Source organism: Pelecanus crispus, chromosome 9 (genome assembly GCF_030463565.1).
Source record: "Pelecanus crispus isolate bPelCri1 chromosome 9, bPelCri1.pri, whole genome shotgun sequence".
Taxonomy (NCBI): domain Eukaryota; kingdom Metazoa; phylum Chordata; class Aves; order Pelecaniformes; family Pelecanidae; genus Pelecanus; species Pelecanus crispus.
Genome location: NC_134651.1, coordinates 44,495,894 through 44,515,499, shown reverse-complemented (window position 1 = coordinate 44,515,499; position 19,606 = coordinate 44,495,894). Strand labels below are relative to the sequence as shown.

At 36.0% G+C, this 19,606-nt stretch overlaps 2 protein-coding genes across 3 annotated transcripts in view; one reads left to right on the top strand and one right to left on the bottom strand.

The window, feature by feature from the left end:
• The window catches only part of RALGPS1 (Ral GEF with PH domain and SH3 binding motif 1), a 113,248-nt gene that overhangs the window by 57,106 nt on the left and 36,536 nt on the right, over positions 1–19,606 (bottom strand). The window lies entirely within an intron of this gene.
• On the top strand, positions 6,300–18,595 carry ANGPTL2 (angiopoietin like 2). The gene is made up of 4 exons (XM_009481825.2): positions 6,300–7,125; positions 17,003–17,196; positions 17,438–17,708; positions 18,211–18,595. Exons 1-4 carry the CDS (start codon positions 6,321–6,323, stop codon positions 18,408–18,410), a joined length of 1,470 nt encoding a protein of 489 aa, XP_009480100.1. The 5' UTR covers positions 6,300–6,320; the 3' UTR covers positions 18,411–18,595.

Below are 19,606 nucleotides of genomic sequence, written 5' to 3'. Positions count from 1 at the left end.
TATACAGAAAATAGAGTGAAATAATTTTAAAAGCCCCAAATTCTGGAATTAACTTCCTTTTTAGGGAGGTTGAGTGACAATGATAGAAAATGGTAGCAGTTTGTTGTAAAAAGAACAGTTGTTATCGCAAAGATACAGTGACTTAAAATGGAGAATCTGATTTTATTTTGACAGCTTACTGAGCACTCCTGCTTAAGTGTAAAAAGTCACAAAGGAAACTTACTCCTTCACCTTTTTTACAGGGATTATCGTAACTGAAGCCTGATAAACTAAAAATGCCTCCTTAGTTCCTCAGCTGTGACACAGATGCCACTAAAAATCTAGTCGAACTTTCTGAGGGGAAAATTGCTGCTATCTTCATCATGTACCAGGTTCTGATACATTAGCTCCTCAAACCAAACTGGTAGTGTTTTTTCTTAATCAGATTATCTTTGCAATAAATTCAACTATGCTGCAATTCAAATAGTTACTGAAGTCCCCAGAAATCCCCTTGTGTAACATCCTAGTTTTAGCACAGAAAATTGCCTTCTCTGTAAAGCAGTCTCCAAGGGTAGACACAGTGTCTGTCACATATCACTTGTGCAAAAGCTGCATTTATATCACTCAGTGCATCACACTTTCATACCTACAGTCTTCTAGCTTAATAACAGTTTACTATATACAGAAAAACAAGAGCAGCAGCAAGAAGCAATTCTGCTTTTACCTACTGGGTTCTTTTATGTTCCTTATCTGTAGGAGTAACCTATACCAATGCAACTGAAGATACAAAATTTATATTCTGGTATGAAATCCAGGCAATTATTTTCCACATTTGTCTTAGTTCAGGTTTTCCACACAAGATTTACACAGATCATTATTTTGCTTTTGTATTTCTCCAAAATGCTATAGTACAGGTGATGTCTTCCTTAAATGTCAAAACATTTCCTCCTTGAACTGACTTGTAATCCAAAATAAAGCATAATAAAGTTCAGTGCTCAGCCACCATCCAGTGGTCTTCCTACAGTCTCAGCTCTTTTTTTTGCAGAACACTGAAAAGTGTAGGTGTAAAAAGAACATGGTATAAACTCCCAGAGACAAGATGCCAATCTCTCAATGGCTTAAAGACTCAACATTGCAAAATCACTTTAGAAGTAGATGCAACAATGTTGACTCTTACAGTGTTGACATATACTCAGGCTTTCATAAACAAACACCTTTCTTTCCAGAGTAATACTGCAAATGTCTATTCTATGAACAAATTTCATCCAACAAAAAACAGCCATAGCATTGAAAGGCTGCTGGTAGCATTTTCAAATAAGCTTAATGATATTTTATTATGTTATTACAAGTCATATTTTTCATCTGATGGAAACATGCCTTTGTTCTCTTTTGTACACAAAAATCCCAAGGATAGGTAAAATATTTCCTAAAACCTGAGAGAGACGGTTAACCAGTCTATTTTGTAAAAAATTAGATCCTCTGAAGCATGGCATCAGAACCAACCGATAATGAAAAAAAGGTATACATGTTGGAATATCCACAATGAAATGTGTATTTTGTTGTAAGTAGCTTAAAAAAAAAAAAAAAAAAAAAGGCCATAGTGCTGACATTGCTACCTTTAATGCTTCCTCTTAAGGTAAGCTGATTTAAAAAGAAGTGAACATTTGCCAAACAGTAATACTTTGCATGTAGAAATATTTTTACCTTTATCATTTCAGGATCATGACATCTATTAAATTATAGGATGTGAAACAACTGTATAATTTTAGATGGTAAAATACTTGAATCTTGTTGAACTATCACGTATAAATTTCAAGATATTCATAACAGTCAAAAGGTAATATATTTTGACTAACCAAAAGTCCCATATAAGCATGACAGAGTACCAGACAGAAAAATACTTCAAAGCAAAGCCAAAGAAAGATTTTATTTACTTTTTCCCCTTTAAGGGACAGGAAAAACCAATCAAATGCCAAAACATCTGATATCCCTTTCAGAAAGCTTATTTCCTCTTTTTTTACCAGATCATGTGAACATCCTCAGTTGGGCAAACAATAAATGAGCAAACAAACCAACTTCTTATTACCTACTTCCAGTTATATGCATAGATAGGCCAACATTTGGTCTACAAACTGAAATTTTAACCGAAGCACTTATGCTGGCTACAAGTATGAAAAATACTGTAATTATAACCCACACAACAATGCCGCCAAAAGTTTTCATACAGATACAGTTATACTGGCAAAAGATGAACAGAAAAAAATTATTATTTTGCCTGAGTAAAGTAATATATAGTGCCAAGTAGGGTAAACATACACAAAATTGATTTTAGGTGCATCTGCACCAGGGCAAGTTTGTCCCAACTCAACTGCCATGAAAAGTGCCTTTATGAGTACACGAGTCTTGAACAGCCAGAATCTAGACATGAAATTACTTCAAACTTCCATACGTTTCCTAATTAGAAGTTCTATTTGATTTTTAATTAAAATTACACATATCTTTCTTTTTAAGTGTGCTTCTTTCACTCCTCCCATTTTTTGTTTGTATGCTTGCTTGTTGAAGTTTTGTCAGTGTGCACAAGGATAACAGACAGACATGCCTCATTTCCACTAATTAAGGTACTTTGCATCAAACCTGCAAGCATGCTTTGATATAATGTAGTTTTGTGCAATGGCAAGGTTAAAAGTCTACAGCTACCTAAGTGGAATTTTGCATTGGGGACAAATATGGCCCCAGTAACACAGTTCCTTCCCAGTCTGCTGCAGAAGAGCTACTGGGAGAGGGAGAGAGGAAGAGGGGGGCCGAGCCAGAGAAGCAGGACGAACTGAGTGATCAGCAAGCAATGGCACTAGTTAAGTACAAAGAGTGTGAGCAATTACTTGGCAAAAGTGCAAACAGAAGAAAACCGAAAGCTAGTGTGCTAGACATTAAATAAGTAAGATCTTCCTCTCCCATGGGAAGGAATTCTGATGTCTGAAGAATCTGATGTTCTCCTACTCAAAAAGAAGAGGAAGATATTAAAAAGCATTAAATCCTTCCTTAAAATTGTTTCTCTGGCTTCCCCCCTCCCGCCACTTCCTCCAGCAAGATTTTTTCTCCCTGAAAGGTTAATCCTTGAGAGTTGTCCGAACAAGCACGTTCGTTATGAACATCATTTGAATCAAACTGCAGAAAAGAAATGCCATGTATTTTATGTAGTCCATCACCATATGCAACAAACAGGCCTCATTCTGAACACTTTTTTTTAATTGAACAAGTACAGACAATAAAAGACTTAAGAGAACACTTCATAAACTGAGTCTGCAGGAAGAAGGACATCTGAAGACAGTATGGTTCTTGTTTCTATGTGTACAAGAGCATTTCTTAGCAATGTACTTTTCCTTCCAATGTTTTTTTCTTATAGGAAGAACGCCTTAGACAAGGTGACATGCAGGCAAGACCATGAGAGAAAAGCATTTCAGCATGGCCTAATCATGCTGATGTCATTCGCTGATGGCTTACCTTCCGCAAACAGCGGTCAAACACTGCAACAGGCTTCCTGGAGAGGTGGTCAATGCCCCAAGCCTGCCAGTGTTTAAGAGGCATTTGGGCGATGCCCTTAACACCGTGCTTTAACTTTTGGTCAGCCCTGAAGTGGTCAGGCAGTTGGACTAGTGGTCGTTGTAGGTCCCTTCCAACTGGAATAGTCTATTCTATTCCATTTTGAAAGATGTTTGAACTGATGAGGCTGATGAACTCTGCTCCATTTTTTTCTTAAACAGTTCTTAAAAAAACTGGAGAAAAATTGAACTGTTACACATTGCTCTGTATTTCTTCAGCCTGGAAAAGCATGTGCACCCCAAATCCTGTGCTGAATTAAAGACATGAGATGTAACAAAGACACAAGTGAATTCTGAGGAAAAAATTAGTTTCTTTTCAGTGGTCACAATAATTCCAGTTTTTGAGGGGGGAAAAAAAAAGATATTTCAAATCAAACAGTGAAATAAAACCCATTTTACACCTATATGTGAGAGTCACTGGCAAAAAACAGTCCATCTGTGCATAAATACGAGGCCTGGAAAACTGCCAGGGTTTCCAAGTGTGACCTGCCGTGCAAATGCTGATTATGCAAGTTAAAGCTGTCTGGGGTGAATTTATGTTCCCTGTTTTCCAGGGCTCCAAATAACATTCTTTACTTACAGAAACCATGTCAAACTCCAAACTTTTATCTGACAAGTTTTCAAGATACTTGACAAGTTCTGTAAAGCACAATTCCTTTCTGTTTGCAAAATGAAAACAAGTTTATTCCAAATAAGAAACTGAGGCAAAAATGTATATCCAAAAACTTTAAGAAGGATCAAGTCCTGGTCACTTTTTTTGAATCACTTACAGAAGCATTTATAGAAACTCCTATGGTTTATTTCAAAACAACAGAAAAATGTGAATGACTAACAACCCTCTCTCTTCTCAGTATGAATAATTATTTAAGCATGCATATCCATCATTATCTTGAAACGCTAAAAAAAAAAAAATTTCTTAAAAGTCAGCATCTGCCTAGAATCATAGAACAATTCAGACTGGATGAGACCTCACCTTCATCTTACAAACCAAGGCTAATTTCAACACTGAATCAGGCTGCTCAGAGCCTTGCCTAGATCAAAACTTTACGTATTTCCAGGAATGGAGATTCCACTACCACTCTGGGTGACTGCTTCAGTCCTTGGTCACCCTCATTTTGAAATTCTTTTTTTCTAAAACCCAGAATGAATTTTTTCTGAGGCAGTTTGTATCCACTGACCATTATACTTTTACCATGCACTTCCAAAAAGAATCCATCTTCTCTACAATCACCCATTAAGTAGTTGAAGACAGCAGTAAGACGTCTCCTTCACATTCTCTTCCAGAGGCTAAACAAACCTAGCTGTTTCTGCTGCTCCTCATACATCATGTCTGCCAGCCTCTAGCTAGCCATGTTGACTCTGCTCAGCTGGACTCATTCCAATTTCTCACAGCTGTTACTATCATCATTTCATGTCATGTAAAAAATTTCATTGTACTAAAGATGACCAAGCAGTAAAGTGGCAGTTATTTAAACACTGAATGGTTATTCCATGTGAAATGTTTTACAAGCAACAAGAAATATGATGGTAACGCCACCGTGGTTTTAAAAATTATCAAGCAGGCTTTATACACTGAAAAAGCTCCATACTGCATTTTTTCCTCCTATTTTATTTATTTTAAGAAAACTAGGTTATATATACACATGCCTATTAAAATTCAACAACAAAAAGCTGTTAAAAATACGCCGTATCAAAGTGCTGTTCAAGAGCTGGTAAGAGTAATTTGTGACAAGGGCATTCCTGGCAGTAGTGACAATGCGAAGCTCATGTTTCCAAGATGACTGCTGCCTATAAAGTTCTGGTACTGACATTTTTTAAGAGATTTTGATGGCCTCAAATTTCCACCTCTGCTCTGAGAACTAAGTTAGTGTACACTAGTAGCTAATTTTAATAGCCGGGGGTCACCTTTGTCCACCATGCACATATGCATGTGTTTTTCCCCTTCCAAGAGAGACTCTGAAGTGAAATGACCAGGCTGAGTGTAAAGATAATGCCTGCAGTGACAGTCACAATAAATACTTTAGTTGTAAATTCTGCTAGTCTGGAAAACCAACAGATGTTACTGCCTGTGATATTTGGGCAGTAGAGTTATTAATTTATAATTATTAAGGACTAGTGCAGAGTAAGTTTTTCTTTTTTTTCTTTTAAACTATGAGGTTCAATACTGCTGACTAAAGCAAAACTGATACATTTCATCTAAGCTAAATCACCTGTAATATACATGCAGTTATAAAATACTGCAAATGAGCTATTTCATATTTTTAGAACTTTCAACAGTACATATTAACTTACATTCTATTTACATTTAAAGGTTATATTTGTAACTGTAAGAAATGAAAATGTAATGCATATTCAAATGAAAACACCAATCTTGGAAACTTTTGTGGTACTTGCCTGGAAGAAAGGACTCTTCAAATCCTGGTATTTATTCCTTAGTTTCTTGTGGTTCTTGGCAGGCTTTAGATAAAGTAGCAACTAGTAACTACAGTTCTGGCCACAGAATGATACAACTATTCCCCATGATGTCCCCTTTGGCCAGCTAAGTTCATGGTGGACAAGAAAAAGATCTCATTTGTACACAGACGTACGAGTTATTATGTAATATTTTGTAAGTTTTAGAACAGATTATCAGTCATAAGTTTGCATTGATTTCCTTTTTGTTACTTACTGTTAAATTTATTTTAAAACAGATTTTAAAAAGTTCTTTGCAGAAGAGTATTAGACCAGAACTAGAGGATCACAATGACAAGAAGATTCATCTGTTTAATGCTAATAGCTGTTGTGGGAGCTACTGCAAGCAAAGCACAGGAATTTGAAGGCAACGACGAGGAAACAGAACAAGAATTCATTTATATGAACAGATATAAGCGTTCCAGTGACACACAGGACAAATGCACTTACACCTTTATTGTACCTCAACAGAGAGTGACAGGTGCCATTTGCGTTAATTCCAAGGAGCCTGAAGTTCTACTTGAAAACAGGGTAAATAAACAAGAATTACAGTTACTTAACAATGAACTTCTTAAACAAAAGAGACAAATAGAAAATCTCCAGCAACTGGTAGAAGTGGATGGTGGGATTGTTAATGAGGTTAAACTCTTAAGAAAAGAGAGCAGAAATATGAATTCTCGTGTCACACAACTCTATATGCAGTTACTACATGAAATTATCCGAAAACGTGACAACGCCTTAGAACTTTCTCAACTTGAGAATAAGATTTTGAACCAAACTGCAGATATGTTGCAGCTCGCAAACAAATACAAAGACTTAGAGCACAAGTACCAACATTTGATGTCAATTGCCAATAATCAGTCCATAATAATTGCCCAACTGGAAGAACACTGTCAAAGAATGCCATCCATAAAGCCACTGCCACAAACTCCACAGCCACCAAATAAAGTGTACCAGCCTCCTACTTACAATCGCATTATTAACCAGATATCTACTAATGAGATTCAGAGTGATCAGAACTTAAAGGTTTTGCCACCTACCTTACCAACCATGCCTGCAGTTACTAGTATTCCAACTTCAACTGATAAACCATCTGGTAAGTAATATTATTGATATGTCTACATCAGTTTATGCTAATATGCAGTGGGCAACATTTTAACTGTAGTATCAAAAATGCAGACTATTTATTTAGCAAGATAAATGCAAATGAATTATTTTTAATGAACTGAGATTTCTCAGATCTGATGCTGTGTATCTATCTTGTGTATTTCTAATATACATGTTGTAGTACAAGCACAGAAAGAAAGTAAAAAAAATGAATTCTGAATGTCTAACAGATTCAGATACACTAGCCCCACAGATTTTTCTCATGTTACTTTGCCAAGACAAACCCACCATTTATGAGATGTATGAGATAAAGAGCTGCAGAAAAATCTTACTAATGAACAGTCAATCATCTAAATTTTATTTACCTGTGCCCAAGACCAAACTGCTATAATTCATGACATCTGAAGGGGTTTGACACTTTTTGTGTAAACACTTATGAAGTTATTACAAGTTTGTTGATCTAGCATGTGATAATTTTTGTGCTTGTGTAACTCAAAAAGGAGTATGTGTCTGCTCTGTACCTCACAGAGGGCACTTGCGCTCTGAGACAGAAGCAAAGGGAAGCAAGTGGTAGAATAGTAAGAGAGATTATGCAGCCCTCATTAAGAGTCTTAGGAGTTCTGCCATAAGCAAGATTAGAGGCATCTGAAATCACATTAGAGATCAATTGATCTACATGATAAAGAAATAACAGGTAAAGAATCCAGTTTCACCTATGGTTCTACATATTTCAAAAAAATAGTTCAAGTATTATGTGTCCTATACAAGAGAAGTCTGTTCTTCAGTGTGTGGGCAACATGTACTCACTTCAGAAAAAAGATAGGGGACCCACAGGCATCTCAAACTAAGACTTGAAACAGAGTAAGGCACATGAACTGCACTCAGAATATATTTCAAGGCTATTTGCAACATGACATCATCAAACTCTTTAGAATTATCAAATAATGCAACTGCCACATTTAAAAAAAAAAAAAAGACAACATTATTTCTCCATGGAGGTATCCACAATGGAAGAAACTTGAGCAGGTGTTTCAATCTAAAGCACAGTCTCTAACACATTTTGCTACAAAGCAGTTATTTCACAATATTGCCAGAGATGAACTCACCAAAGCTTGCACTGTGGCATGCAGAACCTCAGCCAAAAATATCATTATTCTAATGTTCTATGTAAAAGAAAAAAAAAAAGAAAAAAATCAGGTCTATTACAATTTCTTTGGAGCAATACACTACAGGAAGGCCTCTTTAATAATTACATTTTGACTTTGACCTCCAAGTAGGTTCAATCTTAGTACAGTATTTCCCTATCTTTCTGTAAGTGAAATATCTTTCAAGTGTTCTGTTAAGACCTTTTCCCTTCCTGTTACACTCTTCTGAAAACTTGTTAATTGTTTCTCATCCTCCTTGTGCTTTTAAGTACCCAACCTGGAGCTGAGGCTTCACCATCACACAGCAGAATAGAAAAGTTACTTCACATGCATAGTACTTCTGTTATCGATCCTCATAGCATTTTCCTTTTTTGCAAAGTAAAACATTGACTCATGACCAACTTGCAACCCCACAGAACCCCTAGATCCTCACCTGAGGAAGTGCTGCTAAGACAAGATTTGACATCTGCTATTTCTCCCTTACCTACTTAACTTATGAGAAAAAGAAGTTTCACATTTCTTCTGCACAAATCCATTATAATATTCCTCTCCTTATTTTCTCATTTGCAGCAGTTTGATTTGTTCAACCAAATTTCCAACAACTAAAGTTAAGCTATTTAACTTTTCATTTCCAGGATATCCTCCCCACCTTTCTTTTTCGGCAAGGAACATTTAATACCTTTTCCTCATCCTCCAGAATGTTCTCTACTCACAAAACACATCTCAAACAAAATCCCTCCCCACAATTAATGCTGTAAATGATGCTTCAGCCAGGTTTCTGGAATGAACTAGGAAAAACCCACAAACCCCCCCACCCCCCAAAACAAACAAAACCCACCACCACCCCAACTGCCCAGCCACTGGGGGGAAAAAAAAAAAAAATCCACCTATATTTTATCCAATCCTTTCTGTACCATGTCTTGAGTTCTCAAAGTTTGCAAAAGCTCCTGGCTGTACTAACCACCTGATCATAGCCAACCTGTGCATTGAAAACTGAAACAAAATGGAAGAAAAATATTAAATGCCTTCTCAGATTAATCTTTTGACAGCTCTCCTTCCTCACAAAGTATCAGGCCACTAACTAAAATCTTACCACTCTCAGTAGATTTAATTTTGTATATTTTGTCCACACTGTTGTTTTTCTGAGTTTTTTTGGGGGTTGTTGTTTTGTTAAAAACAAACAAACCAACCCCACAAACAACCAGCCATGCCTAATACTTTGAGCTAGCATCTACTTTGTCTGAGCTTTCTTCATGTTTTCAAAGCTACTGGAAAGGTCATGATTTAACCAGGTCAGTTTCTTACCATTTTCCCTAGCTGCCTTCTACAATAGCAAAATCCATTGCAATGTCCTCAGAGACTCTTTAACAAAATTGTAAACTCTTCATTTGGACTAACTGTCTAAAGCATTTGCTCTGCACACTCTCTGAATTTGCTGAAGTCTGTTATATTTAAGTTCATTTTCTTTGTTTTGCTTTTCACTTTCCTAAGAATTGTGGCCTCCATTATTTCACAATCAAGATCGCCTACATTGCTTTCCATTTCATATTTTCAAACAGTTCTTCCCTATTTACTAAGTTCAAAGGTAATAAATACATCCTATGTTTTTTTGCTTTCTCTATTTTAGGTATCTATGAAAAACTTATCCCTAACAAATTCCAAAAACTTGCTGTATATTTTTTTATCTGCTGTATTCTTCTCCCAGCACATACATAGTTGGAAGTTGGTAGCTCACTGGAAGATGTAGACAAGTGCCAAAACCCAAACAACATTTAAGTTAATTATGCACATAAACTGCATAGAAAGTGAGACTTAAGTTACTTCACTTTTTAAAAAACAATCTCATATTTCCCTTTCATTTCTATTAATGATTTTAAATTAATTAAAAGCTACATGGATCCAAGCTTCCAGTTCCCCACGAAGCACTATGGATGGTTACTGAGTCTCACCAAATCCATAAAAGACACATGTAAGAGCTTGAAATATGACATCTCATTTCTATAAAACATTATGCAGCGTGAAAACATCAGCACAAAGCAGAATTAGGTGAATCTCTAATTCATAAGAGCAATTACATGGACCTGTTGGAGAAGGTCCAAAGGAGGGCCACAAAAAACAACCGAGGGCTGGAACACCTCTCCCCATGAGGAAAAGCTGAGAGTTGGGGTTGTTCAGCCTGGAGAAGAGATGGTTCTGGGGAGACCTTATTGCAGCCTTCCAATACTTAAAGGGGGCTTATAAGAAAGATGGGGACAGACATTTATTACAGCCTGTAGTGATAGGACAAGGGACAATGGTTTTATACTAAAAGAATGTAGATTCAGACTAGGTGTAAGGAAGAAACTCTTTACAATGAGGGTGGTGAAGCACTGGCACAGGTTGCCCACAGAGGCGGTAGATGCCTCATCCCTGGAAACATTCAAGGTCAGATTCAAGGTCAGCTTCAAGGTCAGGCTGGACGGGGCTCTGAGCAACCGGGTCAAGTTGAACATGTCCCTGCTCACTGCAGTGGGGTTGGACTAGATGACCTTTTCAAGTCCCTTCCAACCCAAACCATTCTATGATTCTGTGAAAATCCTACCCCCCCGCCCTTTTTTTTTAATTACACATTAAAAAAAAATAGATAAAGTATTTTGTTTAGTACAACTTAATTGTTTGAGTTAAGGTTAAGAAACAAAATATGATTAGAGAAATTGTTTAAGAATCCAAACAGAATCAATGACTGTGGAAGACAGAAATTGAGAAGATGCAAGACAAAAAGACAGGGTTGGGAAGAGTAATAATGTGGTTTGGGTTAGCAAAATTACAGACATAAGTTTTAAAATTGTGTCTGTAATTTTGTCTTACTTCACATTCTCCAACTTGGCACAGATGGGTGCAAGTCCAAAGCAATACAATACATCTCTCAGAATCAGTTATCAAAACCTATTCTGGCCTTTATGTAACACAAATGTGTGGTCTCTTCATTATACAGCTGTGTCTCCATCCTATACATCCAATACGAGAAAAGTATTTTTGTAGTTAAATGCGTTTGTGCCAGTGAACAGGCACTGTTCAGGTTACAAAGGTACTACTCCTCAAAGGTCTGCTTGATTCCCTAGGGGTGATTTTATCACAACTACCTAACTGAAAGTCAGGAGGCTCTCACTTTGTCAAGGGAAGATAGTATGACCTTTGTTAGTAAAGCATGCTAATAATTCAGAAGGAAGATTTACATTTTATTATTATAAAAACACTAATTACCAGACAGATCTAGTAAAAGAACTGACCTTTTCTCCTAACAGCAGCACATACTCTATAGAGAAAGTTTACACAATTGCTGCCCAATTTTTTTTTGCACTATCTGTTATTGCTGGCCAACCAATAGTATGACTGGCAGTCACATTTACCTCAGTCAAAAACCAAGAATCTGAATTGGAGAGCATAAGAACTGCCACAGAAATGAATTTAACTAACTTACAGAGCGTCCTATACCCATCACTTATTATAAAATAAAGTGCTCGTCGTTTTTCCTACATGAGTATTTCTGAAACCATCTACTTTATAAGTTACTTATAATTTAAAATCTTAAGAGCAATGACCCTTTCTGTAACAACTTTATACAGTACTAGGATACTAGACCCCTATGCTTACACTCAGAGGAAGGTAATTCAGAACAAAACATTATTATGACGATGATCTAAAACAAGACAGTCATTTGGAAGTATTTCTGGCATGTTTGAAGTGTCTTTCCCTACCTACTATTATAGATTTACTGTGTAGTGTGATTTAAATGTACAACTGAATGTTTTCTCCATATTCACAAAGGTAAGCCAAAACAACTAGCCAAATAACAAAAAATAACGTGCCAGATTTGAGAAGTGAGGCACAGAAGAAAAGCATCTTGTTAAAAATTTATTAGGAATATTTGAAGCATTGGATATTTCAACAGAGACATTATAGTCTATTGCCTCTAAGGTGATAAAAGCTGATGACTGCATAACACCACCACTGGCAGCAAATCATAAAAACATGATGTAAGTAAATTAAAGAACCCCAGTCTCATAGTATAATGTTCTAGAGAAAAGAAACTGAAAGAATGCGTTGTGAAATGTGGGCATCATCACTGGATATAAAGTAATTTTAGAGATACACACTTTATAATAGACAAGTTCATTTCTCTGCAATGACTAGTATCATGCTTTGATCCACGCATTTCCCAGAAAGTCGTATTTTATGAGGCATAAAAACCACCCCAATGTTCCTGTTGCTTTGCAAAAATAAAGGAAAATGTAAAAAATACTTGGTTTTGATTGAGTAGAAGAATTTGCAATTTTATCCATAAATTGTTTACTTCAAATTCTTATTTGTGCATTCTTGTTTCCCACTCATGCCCAGAAGAATAAGTTGGGTAAGTTTAATTCTGTTGGCAAAATACTGAACATGTACACAACACTGAAATTCTACAGGGGAAAAAAAAAACCCAAACCACAAAACAAAAAAACCCCAGTAAATAGCCAGTAAGTCACCTAATGTCAACACCAGAGATTGTTCAAAATGACAATTGTATTTTACTCCATTCTGCTAAGCAAAATATGAATTCCAAGTAAATTTTCTGTAGTCCTATTTAGGAACATTGCCCCTTAGACTTGCCTGAAAGAGCTAAAAGCCTAATAAAAGGCTTCAGGATTAAATGATTTATCTGTGACAATAACAACTCCTTTCTTGGCGTTATTGCCCAGAGGTTTGGGGTGGGACTAGGGCTATGACAGGCCAAACACTAACAACTTTGCATGCATTAATGCTTAACAACTACAAGCTTTAATACGCCAATGCAAAAAGCAGATGTGGTTTATCTACAATGGGTTTTAGTTTATAACATCAAAAAGTTTAGCCCACAGGGTCAATAATTCAGGTAGGTCTGAAACAACGGTTTATTAGAGCGTAGAATTCTACCCGCAACAGGACAAACACTACGATGTGAAGCACTGCTACATTTTCTAGATAAAACAGACTTACATGAATAGCTTATCAAAATATTCTGCTTTGTATAAGTTTGCTAGTGCAACATTGGCAGATGAGTAGACTCAAGACAAGTGAAAGCTGAACTTGAGAACTGAATGAATTTGTTTCATCATCCTTGCCCACCAAATCAACAGATCTTTTCCTGGGAACAAAACATTTAGTAGCCAGTTACACCAATTATGAAATGTATGTTTTATTCCTAGAAAAACATGCACACAAAACAGTTTATTATACTCCTCCAGATAAACCTTGCAGGTAAATGTTTTAACCCTATGCTGCATTATAAAAAATAAAGTTAAATTGTTAAATAATAAACAACGAACAGTAATGCTAAGGTTAATGCTATATTAACATACAGTGTGTGCTAATTTTATATGGTCACACACTTTTTCAAAAAAGGCATTAGTAGTATACAAAAATAAACATACCTAATAACATAAGACAGACAATATATATTCATAGTGATAATTATGGCTTAATGAATCAGATGGTTTAAACTGATATATCCTTTAGGTGAAGCAATGCAGATTTTGTACCATCAAGTAAAATCTTTGGATAGGAGCAGTAGACAAAATTCAAGTAAAAAATGCTGAAATGTAATCTGAATAGCAGATTGTTTAAACAGGGCACAGAAATATTAGGCCAATAAATAGATGCGAGGCCAAGCCAAACATATATATGCTTCTAAACAAATATTACCACTTAAATAAAAGAAGAAAAAAAAAAAGGAAAAAAGATACAAGAATGAGAAAGTTGGGGGTTTAGCAAGTTTTGATATAATAGCCTATCAGAAACTTGGAGACACAAATGACACAAAATAGCAGAGTATCATAACACTGATGCATAAACTAAAAGTGTTAACTGAAAAGGTAAAATGTTTTCAAGTACCACAGAGACTATTTAAAGATACCCTACTGGAAATTCAGAACTATTCATCCATCCAAAAAACAGACTTTGAAAGGACCAGGAAATCTTGTCATGGTTAAGCAGCTTGTTAAAAGAGCAGTATTGCAAGAAAGACTACATCATTCAAAGCACTAAAGTCATGTCCAAATGAGGAAATAAGAAAAGAACATACTCTCTGTCAGGTTAAATACAAAGACACATTAAAATCTTAAGAATGACTTGCAAAAGGAAAAAAAAAGGCATAATAAATCCGATTTCTAACACACCAGGAACAGGAAGCCTGTCTAGAGGTTTATAGGGAAAGATAAAAAGATACACTCAGAGAAATTAAGGCAGCAGTAGAAATTCTACATTAATTTTGATGTGAGTATTCACCGAGGGGACACTTTGAGGTTCATGTGCTGACTATGTTAGTGGCAAGGAGGATACTCTGCAGGATTTAGCTCAAACTGAAATGTTGGTAGAAGAAGTTATAAAGCCAAGGAAAGAAGCAAATACTAACAAACTACAGAGAGTAAAGCACATTCCCCAAGAGTTCTAGAGGAAACTGAGTATGAAACAATTAACTACTGTGTAATCTCTCACCAAAAATTGCCTTAGTATGTGAGGAATGAAAAGTGGTAAATGTGACATTGCCCCCCCCCCCCCCCCAAAAAAAATCCACTAATTGATCGAAAATATGCTAAGAACAGTAGAACAAGCAGTAAACAAATCTGAATCGTGTTATCATTATCCAATCACCTTGAATAAGAATCAACTTGGTTTTTGTAATACCAATTTTGTATCACTTCTAGAGATATTTGAAGGGCTCGGTACCTATACAGACAGAGTTCTGGTTGATATACAGTCCATATGTATTTCCAGAAAGCAATGAACAGGTTCAAAGAAAGAGCCTCACATAAAAAAAACCCATAAAATTCCCTTAATTATTAAGTATTTTTTTTTAGGCAGAGGTAACCATGCTGTCCTACAGAGATTTATGCTGGGGCCAGATGTCTTCAGTACGTTCCCTTTCATTTCTGATGCCAGATGACAAATCCGAGACTACACACCTTAGTCAAAATTTTGGAAAGTTAGTATCTGACAAAAAAACACCTGTCATGGAAAAATAGTGGCAAACTCTGCTTTGAAGTATTTAGAATAGTTTATCTTCATCTTAAAGCACTTTCAGAGAAAAGAATCATGTGCAGTAGAGCACTGTTGCCACGTGGCCTAGAAAGAAACTGCAAGATTAGAAAGCTGTAAATACTATATCATATACTGCTATATATTTATTTTTATGAAGACAAGATCAAAGATCTGTGGTTGACTATTTTAGGAGTTTCTTCAATAATGACTTTGAACTGACATGTTCTTTTTTGTTTTTAAGAAGCATCACTATGTACACATTGTGATAAAATAAACAAGAGCAATTTAAATTACCAGCATTCATTACATTTGTCATCTTTGACCTCTCAACATAAGCCATGCAACTTTGTCACAGAATACTGCATCTACATCTAAATTGCCAGAAATCTGAACAGTTAGCCACGACAGAAATGGAGAAGGGACTTAGAAGCAGCACTCTAGGTCCAGTCTGTGACTATGACTAAGGAAACAAGAACAACACAGCGTGGCCACAGACCAAAAACTTGGACTGCCTCCTGGTACACTGACTTTTTGATTAACTAGTTAAAAAGGCCAAAAAACCCCGAACCCCCCAAAACACTGAGGTTGCTTCTATAAAACTAATTTATTACTAACTCATTTACCGAGTACAAGGGTAGCTCTACCATTACCAGTGTCAGACAGTGAATTATGAAAAAGGGTGGATGAACTGAAATAATTTAAGAGAAATTACTCTTGATAGCAACATAAGACTCCTCACAAAAAGATGTGACAAGCCTTCCTCCTTCGCGGGGGGGGTGGGGGGTGGTCAATCAAGGGTCTCTAATCCCGAGGATTCTTGTTGACTTCACTCTTCTGCTTGGGGGACACGAGGACAGCAGCAAAGCAGCTGGCAGGGGTCTATCTGCAGATATCAACACAGACCCCCAAGATGTTTATACCTAAATTTCTCACAGATTAAAATGGAATCTAACTATCTTCCCATTGGAGAAAGTTTCTTTAAAAATCATGAATGTAAGATACTTTCAAAAAGAGTAAGCTCTTTAGGAACTCTGCTAAACTCAAGGAAAAAATATGCATTCTCCTTCTGAAAATAGGAGAGCATTATCTGTAATTTTTGTGAATACAAAGCATTTTAGAAATCTTCTCATTTATCTGTAATTTCTCTCACTATATAAGTGGGCACTCCAAGATACAAATCTTAATTTCTATTTTGTGTTATCGTTTGTTAAGGTGACAGCAGTAACACCTACATTCTTAATTTATGTTGTCCGTTCCATTGTTAATGTCTGTGCCAATGACATTTTTGGGGATCTAAAAAGCTGAATTTCCCAAAGACAAAGTCAGACTCAGCATTTTGTTTTCTAAAGGAAATTATAAATATTAATACTTATCTATGGAGTCATTCATATTTAGTTTCTCTGAAGATATAATCAATGTTGTAGTGCAGTTGCCTTAAAATAAATTTTTTAAAAAAATCTACCTTTATTAGTAATTCCTTGTGAAATGTTCGAGAAATAAAGTCATAACAAATTAATCTGTTTGAAAACACTTAGTGGACACTGTACCTTCAATAAGAGGAAAGACAAACGCACTACTCGGCAGAAGCGAATCTACTGTAAAAAGCTACCAATTCAAATACCGCCCTGCATTGAAGATATGCTGAATTGCATTTTGATGCAGAGTCTTTCTGTTTTGACACAGGGCCCTGGAGAGACTGTCTACAAGCATTAGAAGATGGCCATGATACAAGCTCCATCTATCTTGTAAAACCGGAAAACACAAACCGGCTTATGCAGGTGTGGTGTGATCAACGGCATGACCCTGGTGGCTGGACAGTCATTCAGAGACGGCTGGATGGGTCTGTCAACTTCTTCAGGAACTGGGAGACATACAAGGTTAGGTCAAATGAGCAGTTTAATGTCTTCCACCCTCTAAAAATTACTGGTAAATTTAATTTAAAGGGTGATTTTAGAATCTGGCCAACAGCCTACTTGAAAAGGAATTTGTGTGTTCAACCTTCCAGAAGAGGAAGTCTCTATAAAATAAGTTACTGTGTTTTTCTACTTAAGAATACACTCAGATTTACCACTAAAACAGATGCACAATATTAACATGCTTCTCTTGCTTCCTTTACAGCAAGGATTTGGTAATATAGATGGAGAATATTGGCTCGGATTAGAAAATATTTATTGGTTAACAAATCAAGGCAACTACAAACTGCTCATAACAATGGAAGACTGGTCAGGTCGAAAAGTCTTTGCTGAGTACGCTAGCTTCAGACTGGAGCCAGAAAGCGAGTATTACAAGTTGAGATTGGGACGCTACAATGGCAATGCGGGAGATTCTTTCACTTGGCACAATGGCAAACAGTTCACCACGCTGGACCGGGACCATGATGTATACACAGGTACAAGGTCCCTTTCAGTTGCCCTGCTCCTCCCCCTAACCACCACCACCCCCTTTTTTTAAAAAGGAAAAATAACTTGTGGTGATACACACACATAAAAAAAGAAATTACATTTTTAGAGATTTGTCACTAACTTACGAAGCACAAACTGGTATGTCAGCCCTTACACGTACTAACACTGAAACAAAAATTCTCATCGAAATATTTATCATTTACGCTAAACAAGGGTCTGTAAAATATGCTATGGGAGGTTATTTGAGACAGTAATGCAAACAAATTTTCCAACAAGGCAGAGTAACACTAATGAGTCCATCTGTAGAACCTAACTGCAGAGCTGATGTCTGAAGAAGCCTAAATTCACCTTGTACCACATGGTATCTACATGTTTAACACACAGTTAAAAAAAAAAAACAACCCAAAGAGAATTGTTTTGTGCTTAGCTTCCTTGCTTGCTGTAAGATTTTTTCATTTGCTCAGACTGAATTGGAGCTTTCTTTTGCAGGGAATTGCGCTCATTACCAGAAGGGAGGATGGTGGTACAACGCATGTGCTCATTCAAATCTCAATGGAGTTTGGTATCGTGGAGGACACTACCGCAGTCGTTATCAGGATGGTGTTTACTGGGCTGAATTCCGGGGGGGATCATATTCACTAAAGAAAGTTGTTATGATGATAAGACCTAACCCCAACACATTTCACTGAAATAATTCTTCTCTTGGCTTGCTTTCTTGTTCTAAAAATCACGTAAAGCTATGATGTTATTATCTGGAATTATCTTTTCAGAAATGAGGAATGTAAGATATTGTACATTTATTGCTAAGATATGAGGGCTTGTATATTGTATTTTCAAGAATCATTCCAGGAAAAAAAAAAGCTGAAGAAAAAAAAGGAACTGAAATGACATACCATTCAGAACACCTCTTGATGCTAAAAGTAGTTATATTAAGCCTTTTAGAACTGGCAGTTTAAATGGACTGTAGATAAACTTTCTGGTTTTTATTCCCTGTAAATTAAGTTTGGATGGTAAAAATACTGCCACAACATTTAAATATTTTTGTATTTTATATTATGTATAAATATTCTCAAATACAGGAAATACTACAAACTGTACAGCAAGAGTTTTATTATTATTATTATTATTATAAGCAATCATTTGACACAGGAAATCATATCCTTTGAACTTTGTAGCTGGTACATGTACAGTAGTGTGATTATTCTAATTTAATCTTTGTTAACTGCCATGAATAAAGTTAGTACTGTATAATTTGATTTTGAGAGCAGATACTCAAACCATTACTGTCATGATAAACCAGTCTTTCCCCTTCGCTTTGAGCATTTTAATGATCTGCTCCTATAAATTAGAATTCACATTTGATTCAAATATTTTAAAAATACTAATGATTTTTCTTACCAAAATGAAGTAGCTACCTGCATACGGAAATTAATCCAGATTTACAACAGATATAATGGGCTGTATAGCCAACATGTTATACTACACAACAACTGGGACAGTATTTTGTACCTGCCTTCAGTCATGACCTGCTGTGTAGCCTCTGTAATCAGAAATGGCTGGATATAAATTAAAGGGACTATCCAACTTTGCAGGCAACTGATGGATACCAATACATAAGCTATTTAATATCCTCAGCCAATAGATGAAAATTATATAAAGAAGTTACCTGTAGCCAAGAGGAGTTATATTTACTGTATTTCACAATTATAACGTATTACTGTCAAATTATTAAATAGATTTACTCATCTATATTTAGAGGTCAGTCACAACTATGAAATTCTAGGATAATTCTAATATTCTTCTGAGGCAGGTTTCTAGAACAGATTGTTATAACACCCATTTCAAAACAGTAACTACTACAAAAAAATGTAAGTTAAAGAATGCA